This window comes from Pyrus communis, chromosome 1 (assembly GCF_041283825.1).
Source record: "Pyrus communis isolate YQ-2024b chromosome 1, ASM4128382v1, whole genome shotgun sequence".
NCBI lineage: Eukaryota > Viridiplantae > Streptophyta > Magnoliopsida > Rosales > Rosaceae > Pyrus > Pyrus communis.
Genome location: NC_142565.1, coordinates 11,828,195 through 11,846,419, shown reverse-complemented (window position 1 = coordinate 11,846,419; position 18,225 = coordinate 11,828,195). Strand labels below are relative to the sequence as shown.

The following is an 18,225-nucleotide window of genomic DNA, read 5'->3' as shown; positions in this document are numbered from 1 at the left end:
AATTCCCCACCATTTAAAAATGATATATTAATTGCATTGAACAACATTATCGATCATACAATGCCAATACAATCAATCGCCCCCATCTCTAATTGAAAATTAGTCAAATTGCACGAATCATTCATGCGGTGCAATCAATTGTCCCCATCTCTAATTGAAAATTAGTCAAATTACACGAATCATTCATATGGTGCGGGTCATATGTCTGTGTCACCCGTGCACACGAGTAACATTGACATATAACCCACTTCGCGCACTAATGATTTGTGCAATTTAGCCTCCATCAACATTTGCAACCACACAGACAACCATCGTTGTTGAGCTGATCTGGAATCACTTACAAGTGGGGTGTTGTTTGTATCCTTTCTCGTCACTTTTAGTAACTTGTAGCTAAAAACAAGGCTCATGACATGAGTATGCATTTGTGAGATTTGGAATGGAAATATCTTATAAATTACCATCATCGGTTACAAGTTTGTAACCATAGTTTTATCAGTTAATACACCAAACCTGTAGAATGCTAGAAAACTTTTTTTTATTATTCCTATATGTAGATTTGCACACACACACGAGTCGAAGTTTTTATTAATCTCTCTCCGAAGCAGCAAGCGCCTCGTCCGTCCCCTGAAACCGATGTGCTGTCTATTTGAGTTGATCTAAACATCAGGAGCGGCTTCTCCTGCGTTTTCAAGTGTATTAAATTTAGATGTTAGATCAGGCCAACAGAAAAAACAAAGCAAGCGCTACACCATGTGAGACATATCGTCTCATAATAGCAAGCGTATTGTACAGATCATAGCAGCAGGCATATGATATAGATTATATACATGGTAATCTATCCAAAAACAAAATGCAGCGACAATTGATAGACGCGTAGGACAACAGAATATGCTTTAATTTTTTTTCCATGTCTTGGAGTAAGAAATTCAGTAAATGTGAGTGTAGGGTCAGTTTGAATCAGCTTTGATTGATAAGAAATGTGTAAACAAAGAGCTTCTACCAATGTTGATCCTTTGGCTAGAAGAAGTTACATGCACATGCATACATGAATCTAAGAATATCCATTCGCCACTCTACATTATTTCATTAATTGGATTTCAGCTTCTCGTATAAGCTCCAGTTTTAGAGAGAAGGCTTGAATTAGAGCTTATCCGAGATGCCTGATTTTGGCTTATGCAGGGGTCTTATTCAAAGGGTGCAACCAAGCAACACAACATAATATGAGAAAAAAAAAACTTCTGAGCGTACAAGAGGACGTGCCAAAGAGTGCATTGTATTACTCATTTTTCTTGCTATAAAATGAAATATATGCGAGTTTGTGCAAACGTGTGCTCATGCTTGAGTGTGTAGCAATGCACGAAAAGAGAACCATGTGGTCTTACAACTCTTACCATGCATTCTCTTGACAAATCGTTCGAACTCCGTTAAGTTATGCTTCTCAATGAGAACTGGGCTTAATCTGAGATAGGTAAATGCCGATAAATGCCTGCCATCTGGATCGTTCCAGGGCTTAGCATTTTCTAATATCTTGTTGTAGCCTTCTCTGTCAAAGCAAGTACGAGCATTCTCACTAGCAACTGGAATGTTAGCATCCCATGCAGCATTCAGCACCTGAAAAAAATTGAAATCCAAAAACATTATCAAAAAGAAAACAAAAAGGCTACACAGATAATATTTTGGTACATAATCCAAGGGAAACTGACATTTCACATGTAACAACAGACCGCCCCTCTTGATCCAGTGTTACTTGCCCATGTTAGTTAGAAAAATTTTAAACTATTTGTTTGACAGACGGAGAAGAATGAATTTGAGCAGATCCATTATTCACAAAATAGCAACTGACTTGGACACTAAATGCGGCCACCTTCCCAAGAATAAAAGAAGTATGCATATTCAGCTCAAAATTCTAATTGATGCTTTTTAAGTTTCTACTCATCCAGGAAGTAATTACACATGAGTTTCTGTGCTTACCTGCCAAACTAATCCCTCGGGGTCTGCCAGTGCTTCCGGAAAGCCCTCATGTTGGTCTAATGTGCGCATTTCAACACATGTGAAATTCAGAGCAGCCTCATGCTTTTTTAACATTGCAGAAATTGGCGCATACCCATCACGATTGCAGGAGTTGTAAAATCCAGCAGTCAATTCAGCAGGATGGCTGGCAGTCTTGTACCACCAGTGGATACCTGATACCTGCTCATAAATCAAATAAAGAAACTCCACAAAAAAAAAAAAAAAAAAAAAAGGGAACCGTGTAGAACTAATGTCCAATAAAGTGACTCACCTTTGTAGCAATGCGTGTGCCTTCAAAAGCTAAATTGGCCAGAGCAAGTACACGGTCACCATGATCAATCAAAACACGGGAGTACCAATTAAGAAAGAATCTGCCATAGTAGCTATCATAATCACCTCCGTCACGGAAAAACCCTGTCTCATGTGGTTGGGAATTATAAGAGCCTGCATTATCTGGTACTCTGGCCCAGAAGGAGTGGCCCCTTGCTTCTGCAGCCTGCGTCAGATTCTTCATCAAGTATCGATCATAACACTGCACCAAACCAGGTTGAATCAGAGAACTATTTCAAAGTTCAGATAGAAGTAATAAATCAAATGAGCTACTGGCTTAAGGTCATAATCACAGATGAATGAAGGGCTACTAAATTAACATTTAGAAATAACTGTCAACTCCTAGCTATCATGCCTGCCACTAATGAAAGGAATGATCACCATTTATTAAGGTACCTGGAATTCACCAATACCAGGATATTTCCAACCATGCTGTTCAGGATAAGAAGGATACCGTAGCTCTCCACACGGACCTAATCCAACTTCAATTTCTGATATTATTCCTTCCTCAAAAAATTCATCAAATTCAACTCTGAAACTCCTCATGTAGTCGAAGTAAACCTGCATTGGTTCCATTATAAAATAACAGAATAGAAACTCTCACCATCAAACAGTAAGAATGCATAGGGTCTGATTCTTATGGCATACAAAAGAAAAGTTCTTAGAAATAAAGAACGTATAAAAGTTGGAATAGGTTTAGCAATAGCTTCTTTTAAAAGATAAGTGGAACATGTAAAAGAAATCAAATATAGGAAAGGAGCTATGGTAATCCATAGAAATTAAAAAACCAGCATAACTAAGTAATTCTCGAATACTATACCTCAACAGCAGTGCGGCCTCTTAAAACCCGCTCTTTATCAATTCCCCAAGTGAGACATTCAGTGTTGCGTTTCCCTTCTTTATTAGTAAAATATATATCAGGATTCTTTTGGCCAATTTCTGTCACCCAGTGAGGAAGTGGGATATGTACATCATCCCCGACATTGCCTCCACACTCGTGGAATGACATCACGACCTACAGCAATACAGAGTAAGACAATGAACACCATATCCAAAATGCATATTCAAAGGAAAAATGTAAAGCAGAAAATCTTTCTCTTATTTAAAATGAGTTTTAACCGATAGTCTCGCAAACTAATTTACAAAAGGAAAAGCTATCAGTGCATTACTTTTCAGCAATCTACTCAAGACTTTTATGCCCCTTTACCTAAGACAATAGCCAGTCAGCCACTTAGTATTACTGTCAAGTGGTATTCCTCTTCACTTGTAAGTGAGAGGTCTTAGGTTCGATTCTCGCCAAAGGCGAGTTTGAACCATATAATTGCTAGCCCATTGTGAGGCTAAGCCCACCCCTCCCCCTTAGTGGATAGATAATATCGTTTGTTCCAAAAAAAAAAAAAAAAAAAAAGACAATAGCCAGTCATTAACTGAAGACAACCAATTAAGAAAGAAAAGCTTGGTACAAATCACCCCGAATGATTATCTGTCCAAATCAAAGCCTTCTCAACTGTTTCAGAACATGTATTTTGACTGACAAAATTTAACTCTTAAAATGAAAATATACGTCACGTATCAACAAAGGTCAAAGTCAAATAAGTTTCCAAGACCAATTAAAAAAGTTTCCAAGACGATTTTTACAGATTTATGTCCTACAGCAACAAAAGTGCATCATGTCGGAGACAAACATGATACTTCCAGAATCATTCATTGTACAAGAATACTTAACATTATCAGTTCTAAAGGAAAGAAAAAACCCAAATTATCAGATTAGTGCAGGTTAACATCTGTAAAAACTGAAAATCTGAAATTCTGCACTGTAATTGACATGACTACTGAAAGGAAACAAGAAACAGACGATGAAATACACAAGCAAAGAGAAAAAAGAAAATGCTAGTATAAGTATTTATCACTCACCTGTAACTTAAGGTTAAGATCGCGCACAATTTGGAATAGTTTCTTGTAGCCACTCCAATTATATCCCTGCGGACTGTGTGCCTCTACAATTCCCCACCAGCAATCAACCATAACACCATCAACACCAACCGACTTCAACACTTGTAGCTGATTTCGCAGAGCTTCTGGCTCAACTAGCTCGGAGTTCATATTGATCACACCCAACTGACAGTTTCCCCCCACCACGAAACACAAGAACAACTACAATTAGCCATGACTTGTACAAAAAGATAGCATCAACATGAACAAGATTAAAAACAAAAATTCAAACAGCAATTTTGTGCACGTGTCTCACTATGATTTGAACGGTTAAACCCAACAAAAATGTGTTTAGTTGCTAAATTGTTAATCATGATCACACATTCAAACATGATTTCACTTAATCGACAGTCTCGATTAACAATCTAACAATTTGACAATAGAATGATTAAAAACCAAGTACAAATATACAAGTAACACGTACGCAGCTAGACAGTCTTTTATAATACGAGATGATTAATTAGGATCCTATTTTCGCATAAGATTTCGCTTTGATCAATGTTAATGATTGAAAGTTTACAAATTGACAATGAACAATAACAAATTTCAAAAGCCAACATAGAGTAGAAAAGAGTGCCTCAGAAACTCACGGGTAACATGACATATACAGGAACATATGGCGTGCCAGTAAAATCACGCTCCTCAAACTTTTCCAGCGAAGAGTCTTCAACCTATCATCAAACCAGAAAAAGGTTCCAAATTTCAAATTATGACAGCACAAACACAAGTCCTCCAAACAAAGCACCCCAAAATTAAATTCTGAAAAACAAAACTGAATTCAAAACAGAGGAGTTGCTGCTACATCCTCACCTTGTTGTGGTCAACATTTTCACCCACTACAGTCCCCTCAGCACTGTCTCTCACCACGGCGAAACTCCTAGACGGATCACTCCCCAATAGTCTCAAAGGACACAAATTGAGCTCCGGCGAGCCCCAAAGACCCTGAGAGAGCTTCAGCGAAGCTATCGCGATCTTCCCGCTGGACGACAACGAAGCCATTGTCGTGGCTTTGCAACAAGCACCCGGCGGGCGTGGCAGCCTCAGTTTATGGGATACTTGAGGAGATGAGAACTGTGCCATTCTGAATCTTTCGGAATCGGCAGCCACTGATGTTTTACTCTGCAGGGAACTTTCTAGGGGAAGTGGAGTGGCGGTATAAGGCGATTTTCCTTTTCATTTTCCAGAAAGTTTTCTCGGGAACCAAACAGGTGGAGTGGCGGGGAGAGAACCCGTGATGATGTTTGCAGATCTAAGATACAGTTATTTTAGCTCAACGAAACGAAAACGGTTTTTCGTGGGTATGAGCGGTGACGGATGGACTGTCACAGACCATCATCCACCGTACACGTCATTGATTGGGCAGGCAATTCTTTTTTTCTTTTTTTTTAAACTAAATCACTGAAAAATGTGATCACAATCACAACCAATTTCAATACAATTGAATAAGAAAGCTTTTCTTGCCAAGGAAGGTAAAGTTATCCCAGACATTAAAATTTAAAATCAGAGCTAGTGATTGCATCCGCCAAGAAATTTGTCTTCCTGTAAATGTGTTTCCAAGAAATGGAGTCAAAATAAGTTCCCAACCACTTAATGTCTTCTACAATATTCCTCGGTTGCCAAGGAGTTGAGCAAAAGCTTGTAATAGCACCAATGACTAGTTTACAATCACCTTACACACAAACGTTCTTGAAACCCTTTCCTTTAGCCAACCAACGAGCATCCCTCAATGCTAAAGCCACAGCTGTAGAACTGTTATTCTCTTCCAGGTTTCTTGCTCTAGCAACAATAGGCATATCAACTTTATGTCTGATATCAAATCCAATGGACGCCTTGGAGCTAATAACCGAACCATCAAAATTGATCTTCAGCTGCAATCTACGTGGAGGTTCCCATCTAAAATTTTAATTTCGTTAGCAGCTAGACTTGGGTGATTTCGGACGGATCAAATTGAAACAAGAATTCCGATTTCCAATCCAAAATGTCTTGGTGTCAAACAATCTTTCTAGTTTGGGAATACTTGGAATATTCGAAGTTTCGAAAAATTGTCAATTTCGATGTTATCTTAGTTGATAGGGTGTTGTTTGATTTAATAACGAATTGATATTTCATGCTTAATTTTAATTTTAATTTTAAATTGAAATTGAAAGCACACACTTTTATGACTAACGATTTTGAACAATAAAATTTAAAGAAAACTAATGAAAAGTGCTTCAAAACTTTGAGTTTTAACAATAAGGACAAAATAAAGGATAAAATAAATAGTACCTGAATTGACTTTTTAATATAAAAATATGGTTTTTCGTTAAAGTGAACAGTACCGGAAATTTTTCGTTAAGATTCCCTAAAATTTAGGCTTCGTAAAATTCAAATGAATAATTCTAGGCCCAATAGGAGATCACAAAAGCTTGCTTTATAGTCCATTGCCAGTAACTCAAACCAAATGGGTTTGGAATTTGATGATCTAAAATTGAATCAAAACTTGTCGAGTCATCTAAATGGGCCTTCCTACTATCTTCTTTTTGAAGTTAGTGTCACCCTATATAATCAAAATTAAAATTAAAAAAAATAAAATATTAAAAAGAACTATAGAAGCTTACAGGTGTGGGCCTTGCGCAAGGCAATTATTAAGTTCCATTGTATGTGGTGTTGTAGAAAATTTTCATCTGCAGAACACACGGTTCGTACACCAAGTGTAATAATATAATTAATTTGAGACTTGAAAAAATATTTCTAATCAATTATATTATAACACTTAGTGTACTGGACTGTGTTTTATGTACACTGGAATATTTCTCATAATGTTGATGCAAAAACTCGACGTCACGGAGAAGTTTCAAATTAGAATAACGATATGCACATTGAAGCCATAAGAGCAACTCCACCCTATAAGGCAATAATTTCCCAATTAATTGGGCAATAGGAAGTTATTGCATTTGTGAATAGTAATTGCTTGAGTGCATCTTCATCCTATAAGAGCAAGTCCACTCCATCCCAATTTCTTGGGCAATAGATAATCATTGCCTTTCTAAAATAGTAATTGTCTGAGTGCATTTCTACCCTATAAGAGCAAGTCCACTAGATCCCAATTTTCTTGGACAATTGGGCAATTTAAATCCCCAAAATTAGAAAAAACTCTCTCCACCCAGAAAGGGATCCTCTCCAGATCTCTTTCCACATAATCCGGACCATTGAAATTTGATCCAACGGCTACAGTTATTATAGCTTTTAAAAGAGTTCCCTATTTGTAGCCGTTTGATCAAATTTCAACGATCAGGATCTCGAACTTGATGGATTAGATGGAAATGAATCCGCCTCCACCCCAACCAAATTAGTCAGGCTACTCGTGGGCCCTACAATACCCGATTGAGCAGTCGGACGAGGATAGCCTCACCGAAGTTAGATAAGGATCATTTAATAACCAATGTAATAGAGATGGCTCTTTTACTTTTGTAACTTATCCCACATTAATAACTTTGTCATTCGCATTCAATCTCTTCATCTAACCTGAAGTTAGCTAAGGGTGATTTAATAACTATTACGTTTACAGTTTTTATTTTCATTTTTTGAAAATTAAAAATTAAAATCTTGTTTTGTAATTATTTTCATGTTTTATTTTTCAAATGAAAATTGAAAACTTAGAACTACTATCTTGAGTTTTCAAAATTTGACCTTCAGTTTTCACTTTTTTGTAGGAAAACTAAAGGTAGTTAACCAAGCAAGATTTCAATTTTCAAAAAAGTGAAAATAAAAACTGAAAACAAAATGGTTATCAAATAGCCCCAAGTGAAAAAATAGTATGTTGTCTCATTTGCACTCAAGTACGAATCTCTTGTCTTGTTATTTAGATTAATTTAATGTAGAAAATCCGTTTGTTTTAAGAAAAAAATTACACTATGTTTTGGTCAAGATAATTTTAAATTTCATGAAACATAAGTTAGAATAGTTAGAACTGCACTACAACAACAAGATAAAAGAACTTTAAAATGTCAAGATGCAAGCGGTCTTTCAAATGATTCTTAGAAGAATATCATTTTGAAAGTCCTTTATTTAGTGATTTTATAATGCATTTGTAGCGTTTCAGTAGTTGTTTTGTATTACTTGAATAGTTCATTGGTCGTGTTCTTGTTTGTTGAGTCTATATATCTTCGTGCTTGAAATATTTATTAGATACCTTAACTAACAACCACAATACCCATTAATCTCCCACATTGCATAAGGCACCATAACGAACATGAGTTCTTTTTATGTACAATTTGCCATTATTCAGTACAAAGGACGCAATTTACATTAAGTCACATAATTATATAACATTAAAAAGGTATCGAGCTAACCATCAATATGAGATGAACTTGAGACGTTCTACTTATAATAATTAAGTGACCATCGTTTACGTGTAGGGGTGGACTCCTTACGCAAAACATCTGCCAAGATCGAGGTTGGATTATTCCAACATGTCCCCAAGATCCGTTTTCTCATTTTTCAAACCCCACAAATTTACAAATATTCGCATAACAAATGAGCAAATATAAAAGTATAAATTTTGCATTGAAGTTCTTTTAATCAAATTTTTCATAAATTTTGGTTTTATTTATTTTCTTAAATTCGGCTACTGTGTTTTTTAATTTATTATTTATGTTGGACCAGAGGTGGGTTCAAATTATAAAAATATTTGACCTAAATCAGTTGTCAATGCTATATTAAACTACTAACTAGGTAATACTTGAGTATTGAGCGCTCTTCTGTATGTGTATAAGTAATGTTAGGTAAATCATTTACTTAAAGCATATTTTGTAAACCACATAACATTAATGTTGATGATTGAAGTATTACTTAAGTGCTTGTTCAACGATTTTAATTTTTGTTGGTGACATGTGGTCTAAATAAATGATCTCTTTATTATTTTCTTGTGTATAATATTCCTTCAACAAAAGTTCAAAATATAGGACATAGGGTCGTTATTAATATTATTATTATTTTGCTAATAAAAGTAGCAAGACAGAATCCTTCTATACGAGCCCGTGACTGGGTTTTGATTTTTATTGTTGTTGTCATATGTTTTCTTCCTCTGAACAGGGAACTAGAAAACAAAGGGACAAGAGTATATAGCAAATGAAAAGCAGAACAGCAGAGGATGAAGACGAAGACAAAGACGAAAAGGTCCAAGAAAGGCACCATGCATGCAAGGCAAAATTCCAAACCCCTTTCAGCTCGGGACTGATTCATTTGAGGCACATCCTGTTTATCAAATTCCCTCAAGTAGTCAAAGCTCAAGACAAAGACACATGTGACATGTGGGAGGGTGTGAAAACGAAGAAAAAGATAATCAGGGTACACCGTCATTTGGATTATGTATTTATCGCCATGTGATTGCTATTCTTTTGTGAGTTGACTACTAATATTACTTAGAAAATACTGCTAATTAAGGAGAAAGAGGGTTTGAAGCCGAAACTAAATGAGTTAAAAAAGAAAGTCATATTTATCCGGACAATCAACAACTGTGAACGAGAGATTTTTTAGTGTGATCGGTACACAGAATGATACATCACGTGTCATTATACAAATTGTATGATATATGTGTTAAAATTTTAATAACTTAAAAAGTAAAATTTTCCAACCGATCGCCCTTCGATGCACAAAGTCATCGAGATGCTTGGAGGAGATGTTGAATGCCTGCAAATGCCCCCCAGGCCTTCTCTATGCCCACAAGAGACTCCTGTGGTTGTGGGTGACATTCAAGACCCAATATGTTCAAATGTAGAGATAACATGTTCTTTGGCAGCTAGGTGATGATCAAGTTCTTAGTTATAAAAGTGAAATAATGTATCATAAATTCTTACTTTAAAAAGAGATTTAATTAGTGAAGAACTATTATTCGAGGTTTATATTGAAGAACCTGGTCCTCCATAGTAGACTGACTAGCTTATCAAGCAGTTAAAGGTTTTCTTATTTTTGTTCTTCTCATCTACCCATTTGCACGGATTGCCATGGCCTACCTTTCACGAGCTTAATGAGCTTCTTCATCAGTCTTGTCCATCTACTTTTTGGCTTCGCCCCAATAGACAAGGCATTGATGTCTTGATGAAGAAGAATATGATATTTGGACTTCACCCCAAACCTCTTATGATATACATTGTAATTGAACCTAGTTTGATCAATATGAAACAAAATGAACTAATTATGGAGTCACATTTGGACAAAATTTGGTGCTTGACATGAAGATCACCTATCCATGTGGTACACGCACTCAAATCCCCCTTATACTTTTTTAAACTGTAATAAAATGTCATGTGTCACAAGTCAAACGCCAAAAAGATCTATCAATTAGAAAGTGAGACTTCTGTCTTAATTGTGTGGAAATTTCATTATTCAAACTATAAACCTGCAACTCTTGTTCCTCCAAAAGACTTGAAAAGTCATATAATTTTTTATTATTCTAAAGTTTCGCGTCATTGAATTCCCCACCATTTAAAAATGATATATTAATTGCATTGAACAACATTATCGATCATACAATGCCAATACAATCACTCGTCCCCATCTCTAATTGAAAATTAGTCAAATTGCACGAATCATTCATGCGGTGCAATCAATCGTCCCCATCTCTAATTGAAAATTAGTCAAATTACACGAATCATTCATACGGTGCGGGTCATATGTCTGTGTTACCCGTGCACACGAGTAACATTGACATATAACCCACTTCGCGCACTAATGATTTGTGCAATTTAGCCTCCATCAACATTTGCAACCACACAAACAACCATCGTTGTTGAGCTGATCTGGAATCACTTACAAGTGGGGTGTTGTTTGTTCTTTATTAGTAAAATATAAATCAGGATTCTTTTGGCCAATTTCTGTCACCCAGTGAGGAAGTGGAATGACATCACAACCTACAGCAATACAGAGTAAGACAATGCACACCATATCCAAAATGCATATTCAAAGGAAAAATGTAAAGCAGAAAATCTTTCTCTTATTTAAAATGAGTTTTAACTGATAGTATCGCAAACTAATTTACAAAAGGAAAAGCTAGCAGTGCATTACTTTTCAGCAATCTACTCCAGACTATTATGCCCCTTACCTAAGACAATAGCAAGTCAGTCACTTTATATTACTATCAAATAGTATTCCTCTTCACTTGTAAATGAGAGGTCTTACGTTTGATTCTCACCAAAAGCGAGTTTGAATCATATAATTGCTAGCCTATTGTGAGGCCAAGCTCACCCCTCCCCCTTAGTGTATAGATAATATCGTTTGTTAAAAAAAAATAAAAAATAAAAAATAAAAAAGACAATAGCCAGTCATTAACTGAAGACAACCAATTAAGAAAGGAAAGTTTGGTACAAATCACCCTGAATGATTATCTGTCCAAATCAAAGCCTTCTCAACTGTTTCAGAACATGTATTTTGACTGACAAAATTTAACTCTAAAAATGAAAAAATACGTCACGTATCAACAAAGGTCAAATAAGTTTCCAAGACCATTTTTTTAGCCATGTTAAACAGTATATGTTTACAACCTTAAGGATCAACAGTATGATGAAATTTGATTCCCAAGTTTAACTTCACAAAGCGGTTTAATCTATTTAAGTAACAGATTTATGTCCTACAGCAACAAAAGTGCATCATGTCGGAGACAAACGTTATACTTCCAGAATCATTCATTGTACAAGGATACTTAACATTATCAGTTCTAAAACCGAAATTATCAGATTAGTGCAGGTTAACATCTGTAAAAACTGAAAATCTGAAATTCGGCACTGTAATTGACATGACTACCGAAAGGAAATAAGAAACAAACGATGAAGAGAAAAATTGTAATACACAAGCAAAGAGAAAAAAGAAAATGCTAGTATAAGTATATACCACTCACCTGTAACTTAAGGTTAAGAACGCGCACAATTTGGAATAGTTTCTTGTAGCTACTCCAATTATATACCTGCGGACTGTGTGCCTCTACAATTCCCCACCAGCAATCAACCATAACACCTTCAACACCAACCGACTTCATCATCATCTTCTTCACTTGTGATTAACTTCAGAAGACCCGTTTCCATAATCTCCTTATTCGTTTATCCTACGCTTTAAACCTCCTGATTATCTTAGCTACTTGATCCTTCTATCATGAATGTAGAAACCATCACTGCTTAATTTCCCACATAACCACTTGAAGGAGTAGATTTTTCTCAACAACGCAGATACGGTCCTGCTCAATTTTCTGTTAAAAATCGAAACTCCGAAAATTAGACATATCTCAGTACAGTTCAAAATTACAGAGACACAGATCCTACTAAATTGACTGTTTACACCTATTTGGCTCTAATGAGGTTGACTTCTGCTCAAATTTTCTCAGCAGCCAAACAAGGCGCTTATTCTCTATTACTTTCCACACAAGTCACAAACGAGAAAGCTTTTAAATTTTCTCAGAAGCCAAACATGACCAAAAAGTAAAACTTTTCCATGTAGTGAACTGAATTACCTTCTAAAACCAGCGGGGACGGCCGAATTCTAGCATTTGACTCCACCTTGGCCGGAATTCTCCATTTTCTCCTCGAATTCCACCTCATCGCCCTCACTCAGAGCTCCCAGTCCCATTTTCTACCCGATCCATCTTCTCTTCCCCCTTTCAGAAGCCCTAGCTGCTTCACCGGAATCCGTGCCCGAATTTTCCGGCGGACCGAAAAAAATAGTTCGGCGTCGTCTCACGAGGAGTAGGGCGGGGCTCCAAAGGGGAAGACGGAGGGAGGGGGTCGGAGACGGGCGGCTCGGGTCGGGCGGGAGAGGGATGGGGAAGGAGAAGCGTGCGAGCATGCGAGGAGGGGGCGCTCACGCTCGGGGGATTGCCACGCGTGCGAGGTGCGAGCGTGTTTGGGGGAATTTGCTGGCACGAACGAGGCGTGTGGGGGTGCAGTATGTGTGTTAAGTGAGCGAGTGAAACCACGCGGAACACATGTGCGTCTCACGGTTTGGGCGTGAGTTGTGGCACGTGCTGAGAGCGTGGACTTGGGTAGATCAAGGGCACGAGATTTGGGTGTGTCCTGATGTGTGGCGGTGGATCACGTGAACTTTGTGTCTTTGGGCACTTGCACATTCTTTGGAAATATTGCTTGAATTATATTTCTTTTCCGTATTTTAAATACCTTGTACAGTGCCAAATAAGTTATTGGGCATTCTTTTAATGGTTTCAGTACTTGCGGATTATTAAAATTACCTTTTTTTGGAGAATGTTAATAAATTCCAAAATTCATTTCGTCATCCCGTAGCGACAACCGTCTTTTTAATTGGTAATGTAGTAGCATTTTGGTTGGAGATTGCAAGTTAGTTGCAACTTTCAAGACACGTCGTGAAAGTGAATGTTAAAAACTCTTCTGCTATTTACTTGTCGCAAACGATTATAAGTCGTCGATAATAATGTTTGAGGATGAAGACAGATGATTGTCATTTTTGAAAGATAATGTCGTGAAAGTGAATGTTGATGACTCTCTAGTGTTTACTTGTCACGAACAATTATCCATCGTTGATTATAATGTTTGAGGATGAAGACGGATGATTGTCATTTTTGAAAAATAATGTCGTGAAAGTGAATATTAATGATTGTCGGCTGTTTACTCGTTGTGAACAATCATCAGTCGTTGATTATAATGTTTAAGGATGAGGACGAACGATGGTCATTTTTGAAAAATAAAAGAAAATTGTAGTAATGGTCCCTTTATTTTAACTCAACCAGAACAATAGTCCCTTAACTAAAAATTCATGACCATTGGTCCCTTAATTCATCAAAATGGGTAGCTATGGTCCTTTGCATCAACTCCATTAAAACTTTCGTCAAAATAAGTCACGTGCCACGCACATGAGACTGAATCAAGAGGTAAATATAGAAAACCAAATGAAAAAAATTGTAGCAATAGTCCCTTAATTTTAACCCAATTTGAGAAGTGGTCCCTCCACTTTAACCAATTGGAGCAACACGGTCCCTAAAATTTAACTCACTTGTAGCAATGGTTCTTCCAACATGAGTTATTTTGACTTAATTCTGATGGAGTTGACGAAAAGTACTATAGCTGCACATTTTGATGAGTTAAGGGACCAATGTTCATGAATTTTTAGTTGAAGAACAATTGCTCTAATTGGGTTAAAGTTAAGGAACCATTGCTACAATTTTCTCGAAAAATAATTTAGAAATTGAATGAAAAATAACTATTTTGAAGTGTTAAGAACAATTATGCTCATCAAATGTTCAAAGAAACTATTATTGATACTCTAAAAATCTAATTCTGCACTCATTGCAAGAATATTTTTCTTTTTAATATAAAAAGTTTAAAGTGCATAATTAAATTTTTAGAGTACTAATAATAATTCTCTTGTTAAATATGACGCCTTAAACTGGGAGATATAATAATTAAGTTTTAGGATGATTAGCATTTATCCTTCCCTTCGTTATATGGCATTTTAGGATGGAAGATTATTACTTGTAGATCATGATGTGCTAGAATGGTTATGATTATGAATCTTGTTAGAATTATTTTGTTTTCTTTACATTTCTAAATTGATTTAAGGCTCGTTTGATTGTGCTTTTTAAATGACTGAAAGTGATTTTAGAGAAAATATTTTTGGGTTCTAAAAGCACTTTTAAGTGTTTTCTAGAAGAAACATCAGTTATGTGCTTCTTCCATGAAGCACTTTAAGTGCTTTTCTAGGATTTACTAGTATTTTTACTAAGGATTGTTTTCAAAAATATTTTCACCAAAAACGCTTTCAGTCATTTTAAAAGTACATCCAAACGAGCTCTTAAGTTTCAGTTATGTAAATCGGCTTATCAACCCATGATTTCCTTTTATGAACATTTATAGTCTTGACTCAATCATGAAATGGTTACACTCAGTTTTTTGCTTTAATTAATATTTTATTTCCACTTACAAACTTAGGCAAACACACTTTTTACAATGGATTCCAAGTCCTCGTTCAATCGAAGCATAAGTTATCAAACCAGAATCTCACTATGTGTATCCTCGTTTTGGTTAAGTTAGATTTAAGCGCAAACCCACCTTATTCCTAAATAAACACCAATTGTCTAGTGTCACGCCTATTTTCTCTTTCTCTTGAGCCATCAACGAAACCAAAAGCAACACCTAGAGCAAACCATGTGTTGAACCTTGTCAGGCTCTATTCGAGTTTTGACACCAACACCTTGAATTGATTTGTAATCCTTTTTACCTGCTTGGGTTGATTGCTTTGTAATCTTCCAAGAATCTTTCAATTCTTAATTCATTCTCCTTTTCTTTTTCCATGAGCGCCATATACCCGACATGCTACAGTTGCCAGTAGAACAAGAAACAAAGAACCCAGGATTCCGCCACCTGTAGCCAATCTTTTGCAGATATATGTTGTCTTGCCAGCAAGATACAAAATCAGAGTACAGTCACTAATATTCTCATGATAATTGCTCAAATCGAGAGGAGCAACTTTCTGCATTTCTGGACTTTTATTCTAATTCACATGAAATCCGGGACACGATGAAGTGTTTTCCTTTGTAATTAAGGATAAATAATGTAATGTTTTGTGTAAATTTTTATCCATGTAACATTGTATCATTAGTTATCATCGTAACATCGTACCGTTACATGTAAGCCAGTTTCTGTTATTACACAAGTCAGTCCTGCCATTGACCGACTGCCCGACATCATGGGCCTGGCTTTAACTTAGCATGACTTTTCCTCTTGGATATTTTTCAATAACGCAGCTTCACGGAGGGTGCTTTACCCTCTAGCTCACAGCCAATGATTAGATTACTAATTAACATCAATTGGAGTCCCACCACTTAGAAAGTTGACTTATGTAGAATTTTCATCCCTTATTCTAATTGCGAACTTGCACTCATTTCTTCGAAAACTTGAAAATAAACACAAGAATATGACTTTTCCCCTAAAAATTTCATCCCTTATTTCAACTGGGAACTTGCACTCCCTTTCCCTTCACGACTTCAAAGTAAACACAAGAATAAGCTTTTCTCCTAAAAATTTCATCCTTTTTCATTTACGAACTTGTACACTCATTCCCCTAAAAACTTGAAAGTAAATACAAGAAAATGACTTTTCACCTAAAAATTTCATCCCGTATTCCCATTGCAAACTTGCACTCTCATTCTTCTAAAGACTTGAAAGTAAACACAAGAATATGATTTTTCTCCAAAATTTTTATCTCTTATTCCAATACGAACTTGCACTCTCATTCCCCTAGAGACGGGTTGAAAGTAAACATAGGAATATGACTTTTCACCTAAAATTTTCTCCCTTATTCCGAGAACTTGCACTCTCATTCTCTAAAGACTTGAAGGTAAACACAAGAATATGACTTTTCACCTAAAAATTTCATCCCTTATTCCAATTGCGAACGTCCACTCTCATTCCCTCAAAAGACTTGGAAAGTAAACACAATAATATGACTTTTCTCCTAAAATTTTCATCCCTTATTCCAATTGCGAACTTGTGCTATCATTCCCCTAAAGAGTTAAAAGTAAACACGCGAATAAAACTTTTCTCCTAAAAATTTCATCCCTTATTCGCTTTACGAACTTGCACTCTCATTCCTCTAAAGACTTGAAAGTAAACACAAAAATATTAGTTAGATAGTACTATCCACACTCTCATTTTTACCTTCACATTTCTTATTAATTTATTTATATCATTTAATTTTTTTCAAATTATTTAATCTAAAAGCCGAAAATTGAGAAGGCTATAGCACCACCCTCGCCTAATAAGTATCGTGTCAATGAGTCCCGCTTAATGAGGTGTTCATGCTTTTTCCTAAATTATTTCAACTTTTTTTTTCTGGCTTCTAATGAATGTCTCCCTGCAAGATCGTTCTTCGTATTTAGATGCATCAATCAACATCCACATTCTTTTAAATAAATAAATGGTTGATTTGTTCAACGGAAAATGATTTTTCTTCTTCTTATTGTTGTCTTTTGACACTCCTTTGAGTAGCTGAAAATAAATAAATCTTTTGACACTCTATTAATTTATTCAATTTAATTGTAAAAAAAAGAAATTAAAAACAATAATACATGATATCAATTATTGTTTTTTAGTCTTAATTCAAGTAGGATTGGAACTCCGAAGCCAGTGAGCTTCCAAAAGGTCTCGTACTAGGTAGAGATGAGAATATATATAGAAGGCTTATATGATCCACTCCTCTAGGCGATGTGGGATGTTACATGTATCCTCTTCTAACAAATTATAAGTAAGAGTAAATTATATCACATAACAAACTCGTACCTTATTTTTTTAATATTGCAACATCGTATATCAACTTATAAATTTGTTGCAGTATTAGACTTATGTATTCTTATCATTTATTTGTCTATTAAATGTTAACCTTGCAGTTGCTAGCACTCCCTCGCCCAATTGACTTGAGAAATTAAATAGTAAGAAATTAAGGTTTTTGAGTAGTCTCACACACTAGCGTGTAGCAGTGTGCGAAGGTTTTCGAAATTCTTAATTTATTAATATTTAATTAATTTTTCAATTCAGTTGGGCGAGAGAGTGGGTCTTGCGTCTTTTACGCGAGCAGTTAACAGAAAAATTGATGGATAAGGAGATGGAGGTCTAACGTTGCAATGGATACGTAAGTTAGTGTATGGTATTGCTATGTTAAAAAACATGAAGTAAAAATTTGTTGTGTGGCCCAAGATTGAGGTTGTGAATAATTACCCTATAAGTAAACATGGCAGGCAGTAAACTAAATCATCTCAGAAATTTGGCATTCACTTGTTGGTTATATACCAAAAGCGTAATTGTAGGACTCGCTGAAAAGATATGTTTCAAAACTTGATGATTTAACACTAACGAAGACTCGTTGTTGTATTGCTAATGTTGTGTATATTTTTTCACTTTT

At 35.9% G+C, this 18,225-nt stretch overlaps 1 protein-coding gene and 1 long non-coding RNA gene across 3 annotated transcripts; both read right to left on the bottom strand.

Moving 5' to 3' along the window:
* Positions 1-430: 430 nt before the first annotated feature.
* LOC137719536 (beta-amylase 2, chloroplastic-like) lies at positions 431-5,599 on the bottom strand. Of its 2 annotated transcripts, none has more exons than XM_088697713.1 (9): positions 5,143-5,599; positions 4,923-5,003; positions 4,255-4,458; positions 3,161-3,355; positions 2,737-2,901; positions 2,282-2,542; positions 1,972-2,190; positions 1,392-1,611; positions 431-679 (listed from the first exon to the last, which is right to left on the bottom strand). In XM_088697713.1, exons 1-9 carry the CDS (start codon positions 5,410-5,412, stop codon positions 657-659), a joined length of 1,638 nt encoding a protein of 545 aa, XP_088553839.1. In that variant the 5' UTR covers positions 5,413-5,599; the 3' UTR covers positions 431-656. The 2 variants fall into 2 exon arrangements, with proteins under 2 accessions (XP_088553839.1, XP_088553834.1); XM_088697708.1 differs by having other exon boundaries at positions 1,972-2,214; positions 5,143-5,593.
* Positions 5,600-10,778: 5,179 nt separating this feature from the next.
* On the bottom strand, positions 10,779-12,316 carry LOC148699166 (uncharacterized). Its single transcript, XR_015964597.1, has 2 exons — positions 12,206-12,316; positions 10,779-11,222 (listed from the first exon to the last, which is right to left on the bottom strand). It is a non-coding gene; the product is annotated as an uncharacterized LOC148699166 (long non-coding RNA).
* Between the last annotated feature and the right edge of the window lie 5,909 nt (positions 12,317-18,225).